The sequence below is a fragment of the Paramisgurnus dabryanus genome, chromosome 16 (assembly GCF_030506205.2).
Source record: "Paramisgurnus dabryanus chromosome 16, PD_genome_1.1, whole genome shotgun sequence".
NCBI lineage: Eukaryota > Metazoa > Chordata > Actinopteri > Cypriniformes > Cobitidae > Paramisgurnus > Paramisgurnus dabryanus.
This window is the reverse complement of record NC_133352.1, coordinates 29,702,593-29,711,222: the sequence shown is the minus strand read 5'-3', so window position 1 is coordinate 29,711,222 and position 8,630 is coordinate 29,702,593. Positions and strand designations below refer to the sequence as shown.

At 36.3% G+C, this 8,630-nt stretch overlaps 1 protein-coding gene across 2 annotated transcripts in view; it reads right to left on the bottom strand.

The window, feature by feature from the left end:
- Positions 1 to 8,630, bottom strand: part of dock2-like (dedicator of cytokinesis protein 2) — a 111,639-nt gene that overhangs the window by 55,637 nt on the left and 47,372 nt on the right. For both annotated transcript variants that reach the window (XM_065274814.1, XM_065274823.1), the window contains exons 25-26: positions 7,573 to 7,712; positions 1,219 to 1,314 (exon numbers count right to left, since the gene is read on the bottom strand). In XM_065274814.1, coding sequence (XP_065130886.1) covers positions 1,219 to 1,314; positions 7,573 to 7,712 — 236 coding nt within the window. The remainder of the gene's footprint in view (positions 1 to 1,218; positions 1,315 to 7,572; positions 7,713 to 8,630) is intronic.

Sequence of the window (8,630 nt, the reverse complement as noted above, 5' to 3'; positions counted from 1 at the left end):
AGGGTTTCCCGCAGCACTTTGCAGTTCGGGCGGCCCGCCTAAGCTGGGAAACACTACCGCCTTAACTAGGTCATACAAAAAAATTATAATAATAAATTCGCTTTACACCGCTAGCTTGCACGCGCGCCACACGCCCGAAATGAGATAAAGACGTGGTCCGTCATGTCTGGAAGATAGCCAGTTGATAAAAGCGTGTCCGTGAGAACTGTAAGTGTAAGTTTTGGGGTTATTTAAGCCTGTTATTGTATTCGTCTATAGTTCTTGCAACTTTCCATGCAAGTTAGCTGATGATTTTGTTGTTTGAGCAACCTGCTAGCTAGGTTTTACGTGCCCGTTGATTAGATATAATTGTTGAACGCTCTTGCTCACTTTATTTATGTGCATTATTTACATGCTACAGTAGTTACACTTCTTTAAGATAATGTAATTAATAATAAGTTTTACAATTTTCGCCAGACAGTCTACAACATCTGCTTTAGTTTGTGTTTATTAACCCTTAAGTTTCACTTCATCACGCAGCTATTCCCATTAGAGGTATCTGTTAAAAACATTTTATTCATTAATAATCTAGTATGTGTTCATTTTCTGTCATAGTTTCATTTAAATTAAGTTTTATTTGAGTGTTTTAAATAAAAATATTTTAATTTTCATCATGACACGTACGCCCCGCCCCTTCGATTGCCACTACCCCGGCCCATACACCCGCCCAACCCTACCACCTTAACTATCAAATTTTCTGCGGGGAATCCCTGGGCGGGGAAAGAGTTAACAATCTAAAAAAAAAAAATCTTTGCTAAATGCAGTAAAGGGGTGATCACACTAGACTTTAAGCATGCAAGTACGTTTCAGACATTGCTGTGAATATGGGTGGGGAGCGCTTCGTCTATATATTTTTTTTTCCGTGACATATCAGTTTTCTACTTGTAACGTGTCTTCATTTTTGCAGGTAAAAGAACTTTGGTACGCAGCGAAATGCAAAATATCTTGCGTTCCCAATCTGACACATTTGCATGCGTATGAACGGACGTTAACGGAAGGAAAAGTGTAGTATGACCTCTCCATAAGGTAGCTAGACTGCACACACCGTTAAGATGAAACTTACAGTGATGTGACTGGTTGCCAGGATGTTGCTAAGGTGTTTTTATCTGCTTGTTATGCGGTTACTAGGGTGTTTCAGGTGAATGTCAGAAGAGGGTGATAAAGTGGATTTAGACTCACGATGAGAGCGTGTTCTCGACCCATAGTGATGACCGTACAGTTTATTGTCCTCAGAAGAGATGACACGATCTCCTGAATGTGCTTAAATGTGTCGCCCTGAAAGACAGAGAGAGACAGAGAAAGAGAGACATGTCTTATATTAGCAATAAACCACATTACATCCAAAAGCAAACATTTAAAACACAAATTCACTATTTTTTTATCATGTTTGCTTGCTAAGCAAACCCCAGTGATCTTAACTACTGTATGCTATAAATGAGAAATGTTTTGTGTGTGCACAGGTCTGGTCTCTCCGGCTCCTTCACATTAATTTATTGCTTAAGTGTATCGATCAGGCTGAAGAGCTTTAGATCTGAACCAGAGACTCTGTGTGTGCGATGTCAACTACAGCCTTTTATTTCTTATTTTATTCAATTTCTTATTGATTCAAGAGTTTTAAAACTCATCTGTCTCTACAAACTGTCTCTGTTTATTGTATACACGTGGAGCTTTTCAAGAAAACAGACTAACAGAGCCGATGTTGCTGAAGATCTGGCGTCTTATAAAGCCTCCAGCGATTCGACAACAAATCAACGTCAGATGAAACCTTACTGTGAAAACACACCGAGATGTGAGATGAATAATAATGCTGAAAACAGTTTGTCGAACACAGACTCTATCATTATGTGGGTTAACTTGGTTTAAAGTATAGATTAGAGTCACGTATAACCTTGGGAATCTTGTTGATTTTAACTGGGAATCCCTTTTTTAAAGTTTAATGGAGACTTTCCTTAAACTTGATACTAAAACTCATACATATCCAAAAACATGCCACGCTTGTTCTGACTAAATGAAATTGTTTCAACAAATATGTCCTAACTGTTCAGAGAAAAAAAGCAATCTTAGTGCTGTGAATCAGTAGGTAGAGATTGTTTTGAACACTGGCTGGTTATCTACTTGCTCAAAAATTGGATCATTTTTAACCAACGCTTTAAATAATCAGCTTGTCTCTCATCACAGCATCACTTTCATCCATGACTGTGTGTGTGTGTGTGTGTGTGTGTGTGTGTGTGTGTGTGTGTGTGTGTGTGTGTGTGTGTGTGTGTGTGTGTGTGTGTGTGTGTGTGTGTGTGTGTGTGTGTGTGTTGCTTTTGAGCTGTTCAATTTCACAGCTGGTCTCTGATCAGTATTTTTTGAGGAATCATTTGAGGTGAGTAATATTATGAAGCTCCTCGGAGAGTTTAATTCAAACCACAGCATGAAACATGCCCTAAGAGAGACAGACAGACAGAGACGGAGAGAGAGAGAGAGAGACCTCTTCGTCTCACCTCACTTCATCTCTCTGTTTATTTGAACTGTGAAACGCTCTCAGAATCCTGTTAAAGGCGAGGAGAGGTCATGACCCCGTCACATCTCCATTATGCTTTCTCTTCAACACATATCCAGTGATGTGTCTGAATATAACATGGGTTTGACCTCCTCTCATCCCTTCCTCATCTCCTCATCACATATGCTGTTTGGTTTTGCACACAAAATTGAAGTAAACCCCTGAGTTTTGTACATGTTAACGGGGAAACGTATCATTTAAATGTGACACTTCTCTTACTATCCCAGAATAATATGCAGAGCATTTACTAAAAAGCCATTGGTAACTTAATTTCCCGTAACAAGTGACAATGTGGCACTTTCAAAACCTCCTCTGTCTGTCCAGCCCATAGCAACATTCACTCAACCAATGGTGTGAGTTTGGGGCAGAACGACTTATAACTAGTGTGTAATGATAAAATGTGATACACACTAATAATCTGAGTCGCAAAGGCGATAATGCACAGCTCTTTCATATTCGTATTTCATATTATGACTCTTTGAGCAGTAGTAAGTCCATTGAAAAAAAATATTAATTTAATTTACTAATTTTTTTAATGTAAGTGGTTGTGGCAATTTATTCAAGCTACATTTAAACAAAAAAAATAAGCAAAAAAACTTTTAATTATTATACATATTCTTTATTATCATGAAAATACCTGAAAAGGTTTAAAGAACAGAGATATAAATATGCTTGTAGCTGCATGTGTAAATGGTACTTTTTGCGGCGCATATTGGGTTTCTGCACGAGAGCGCCATCTGGATTTTTGATGTAGCGGCATTTCACCATAATTCATTGAGAAGCATAGCAAGCAAATCGCACGATTTATCTTTACACCTCTACTTATAACCAATGGAGGATGGAAGAGTAACATTATATTGCTACAACATTTGTTTTCCATGGACTCCCTGTGAAACAAGGCTTACAAGATGTTAGTGGAGAGAATTGCTTATTGATCTTATATCCATATCCAACTTATCAACTTATGTCATGACCATGTAAAGCTGGTAAATCTGTTGTGTTTCGCTTAAACAAGAAGTGCTGATACAGTAAACTGTTTCTATTACAGTACCTCTCTCTCTCTCATCTGTTCCCAGGAAAGTGGAGGTTCAAGAGGTTTATATTCGAAATGCATCACAGTACAGAAAGTGAGATTAGTGCATTAGACTTCACAGAATGCAATTCTGCAATTAAACCCTGTAGCTTTATGCTGTTTGAAAAGTCCAATAGATGCAACTTGATGTTTGAAATCCAACACCAGTTTAGCATTGATGGTGGTTTAACACAACAAGTTAATACTGTAGCAGCATTTAAGCATGGCAGATTTACCTAATAACACACAATCCAATTGAATGTGCAAAATTTTACAATAAGGTTTTATTAGCAAACATTAGTAAATGCAAGCTAACAGAACTAATAATGAGCAAAACAGTTTTTTATTTTATTTATAATCTTTATTAAAGTTAGTTCATGTCAATACACTTTTAATGTTAGTTCATTGTGCATTTACTAATGTTAACAACTTTTGATTTCAAAATGTACTACTAAATGCAGAAATAAGCATGAACTCAGATACTGTAAATGATGTAGAAGTATTGTTCACTTAGTTTTGCCATCATTTGCTGTTCATGTGTAAAAAATCCCCAAGTTTGGAAAGAGGTGCGACAGAAAACAATTTTCCTCGTGTCAATGGATGTTTCAGGCAGAGATTGCGTTAACCGAAAAATTTCCGTCTTTGACCGAAAAATCTGAAAGCCATCCGTCATTTTGACAGATTACACTGAGGGTGATTTATTATAACTTGTAAATGTAATGCCCAGCTCTGTCCAGTTATTGGCAAATGTGCATCATTCATTCATCTGCTTCACGTGGTGTTGAACATGTAAAGTGAGGCAGGGTCTCTGTTCATCTCATATTCTCGTCTTGTAAGTTCATGATATCTGAATGAAGAGCTTAAGGGCCAGATTTACTAAACGGGGCAAATTAGAGTGTAATTTAAAAAACAAAAAAGATGGGCGTGGTAATATCTGCGGGTTATTTACTAAGAAGGTGCAAATTAAATAATGCAGGTGCAACAGCTGATTTCCATAATGACCGATGCAATCTACTAAGGGGAAATTTAGTTAAGGGTCACAAATAAGCATAGCTGATGAGGTGCAGGTGATCTACTAACGCCTGATGCGCATGATTTCAGCACCACGGACATCACAGCTGAAAATGCCGGGTGTGAAAGTAACAAAGCAATTTTCTCCGAGCCCTAATTACATTTGTATTCCAAACTATTACAGCATCTTTATCACGCAACCCTTGAGAGAGCTGAACAAATATTGCGTTACTTAATCACTGTTTTGTGCGTTGAGGTCCAGAAAGATGTTTTTGACCATTACTAAAGCTGTAATTTTTTTCTTATAAAACGTTTTGTTTCTCGCTTTATGTGTTATAGTACTGATCAATCTACAGGTTATTTAGAGCTCTAATACAGTATATCCTGAAGTTTGACATCTCATAGTTTTTCAAAATAAAAGTTAATAGGGTTTAAATGTCAGGAGTTACTGTCGGGACGAAAGTAGAACTTGTTACTTTTGTCCGGCTGCTAATGCTGTTGCATTGTGTCGAAAATTTGATTTAAATGTAATTTAATTTAATTTTCATATTGTTCATACTGTTAAAAAAATTATTTTCAACAATTCAAGTTTGTACTGTCGGGTTGCTTTTAAAACATTTGATAAAACAGAATTTTAAAATGAAATGTAATGTAATTTCATTATTTTTTGCAAAGATAAATGACAAAATATGTTTGAAGTTACATATTAACAAGGTCATAGTCATGTATACTTACTAAAAACAAGTGTAATACAAAAATCTATCTTGTTCGGTTCTGTTGTGTTACTTTTGACCCACCTGTGTGTTACTTTCGTCCAAGCTGACAGGGTCAAAAGTAACCATACTTATGTTTAAAGTGAAATTACACTGAAGTCGTTTTACATTTGTTCAAAATTTCACCTGGTATTAATAGACCACCCTTGTGAGTTACTGATCACAGCAAAAATATATCTCTGTCTAAAATATTATCTTTTAAAATTATGATTATCTGAAAAATTTTACTTTTGCCTCTGCTCTCCCCTAGTACACTGAAAAGAACCGAAGGACAAAAAAATAAAGGTTTACAAAAAGTTTTTAAACACTTGGTATTCTATTTCCACCAGCAAATAAAAAAACATGGCTTGGAAACAATATTTTTGAATAATGTGTTCCTCCGGCATTCCAAATAAACTACTACATGTTAAAAAATTTTACCACACGCCCTTTGATCTCTGTGATACCTCCTCATATCAGCAACAATTGCAGCCATTTAAAGCACAAAATTATTTAAAACAGAAAAAAACATGTCTTTAATGATGGCGCTTATGGGGTTGCGTGAATCATTTAAATACTCAAACATAATCATTATACATATTCTTTATTATCATAAAAATACCTGAAAAGGTTTGAAGAACAGAGATATAAATATGCTTGTAGCTGCATGTGTAAATGGTACTTCATCAGTGGCGCATATTGAGTTTCTGCACGAGAGCGCCCTCTGGATTTTTTATGTAGTGGCATTTCACCATAATTCATTGAGAAGCATAGCAAGCAAATCGCACGATTTATCGTTACACCTCTACTTATAACCAATGGAGGATGGAAGAGTAACATTATTTTGCTACAACATTTGTTGTCCATGTACTCGCTATAAAACAAGGCTTACAAGATAATAGTGGAGAGAATTGCTTATTGATCTTATATCCAGTTAAATTGCAAACATTAGTAAATGAGGTTGCGTGAATCATTTAAATACTCTCCTTCCATTAATTTTGTGTCTGAAAGGAAATGCATATGCAAAAAACTAGACCACACCTTTTCAGTGCTAATTAACCACTGTGCGTCTTCAGTAAATCCTGACAGTCGCTATTTACCACCGAAATGATGGTTTGCGCTGGCGTAAACTGTTAGTAAATCTGGCCCATAGGGTCTTATTTTCATTCAAATTTGCTATAATATATAATTATTGATTATGAAGGGACGTTTAAGACCGTGTCGGTCAAGATGATGAACAATGAAAAAGTCTAACCCAACCTCTGGTTGCAGGTACAGTATTAGGCTAGATAGTGATAGCTTAGCTATTGTATTGTATTCATAATTACACAAAATAGAAAGAGTATAAAACATTAGTGAAGCAAATAGTGTTTGAGTAGCATGAGCTTTGAGCATTTTTATTGACAGAGGTGTCTTCCAATCAGCAGTAACTCATTTGCGCAATATACCTCCCTTTATCTGTTTTCTGACTTGTTATTTGTAGTTTTAATTATGTTATATGAATAAGTTATATGATAGATCAGCTGTGCAAAACACATTAAATAATCAATAAACATCCAGCTGTGAAACCAATCTGAAATCTGTCAGGTGATGTCTGTTTTGGCAACCAAACAGCTACAAAGTTAATGATGGTGCGGCAATGTTGCTTTTCTTTGTGTCATTTACTGAACTGCAGGCAATTTTCCACATCTGACTTTGAATGGCAGCATTAGTGAACGACTTTGTGCTCTCCTGTCTACATAAGCAGAATGTTAACTGCAATTTAACCTCACAAATGACTGACTTTAAACACTTCACAATACAACACAATACTCCTTAGTTAAATGAAAATGGATTTGTAATCAAGATTTCTCTTATCCAATATCTTAGATTGTTTCTTCCACTAAACTTGCTGCAATGCATTCTGGGAATTTCTTTATAAACAATGCACACAATTATTTATTTATTTACTATAGTGTTAAAGATAAGAAAGAAAAAGTTTTAACCTTTGACAAATGGGCTTCTTCTATGGCACGACTACAAAAAACCCTTTTAGAAACTTTAAAAGTGCAGACACTTTATGTGATGCCTGATTGGACAACACATCTTTGGTCATGACAAGAGTAAGTACTAAGTGATATTTTATATTAAGTGAATTTTGGAGAGGCTCTTACCACGTCACTACGGCTCAGCACCTCCAGGATTTTGTTCAGGAGTTCCACGCTGTTTCGCTTCTCATCTTGACCCTCGCTCACACCAGCCAACGCCCCGCTCAGCTCCCTAAGCATCATGGGTAACAAGATGTCCCGGCAATCTGAAAGTGACATCACACAATGGTAAAATCAATCTTGAAATATGGTATACTTAAAATATTAGCATATTAGGGTTAACATTAAGGTCAGTATGTAATCACTTAGGGGCGGTTTCTGGACAGGGCTTATCCTAGTCTGAGACAAAAAAAAATATTTTAGTCTCAGACTAAATTTTTGTAATGTTTGTTCAAATTTTTATTTCGTTAAACAGGAGAAATCTATCAGCACGTGTAATTATTCAGTCTGAATTCAACTGTTTGAAATGACACAACAAAGATCAGCCTCTCCTTCTTATCACTAAGATGTAAACCATACACATTACTGCCCTTTTTTAAAATATTACAGACTTACTGCCAATTTGTGCCCGTTTTACTCACTAAAGCCAATTTCACATCACATTTTTTGCTTGACAAGTGTTAATGTTGGATTCCTGAGTGTAATCCCCAATAAAGTCCCCACAGGGATGAATGAGGCACTGCTTAAGGTGCCATTTAAGCAAACTGAGAGCCTGTAAAAGACCCAGCTGTTGGGTTTTATACACCATTGTCCATGATAACTGTTTGACGGCTTTTTTCACGAGCTTCTGTCTGCAGTCAAATAAGTGACTATACAATAAAATCTCACATAACTACTAACTCTTATTCAAATGTCTTCATGTCTAGTCCTAAATTCAAGGCATTATAGACCCTTTTACAGCTCACGTGATCAAATAGCCTGCGCGCGCATTTGGGCAACGGAAGTGGTGTTATTCCCCATTGGTTCTAACGTGGTAGCAACACAGAAAGTTTATTAAAACGGTTTCCCAGCATCAAATTGTCTGGTTGTTGCGTTTGGTTGCACAAATATAATATACTAATATACGTATATATGTATCTGGCAACTTTATTTTTGGCCATCTGCTAACGTCTTCTATCCACTCC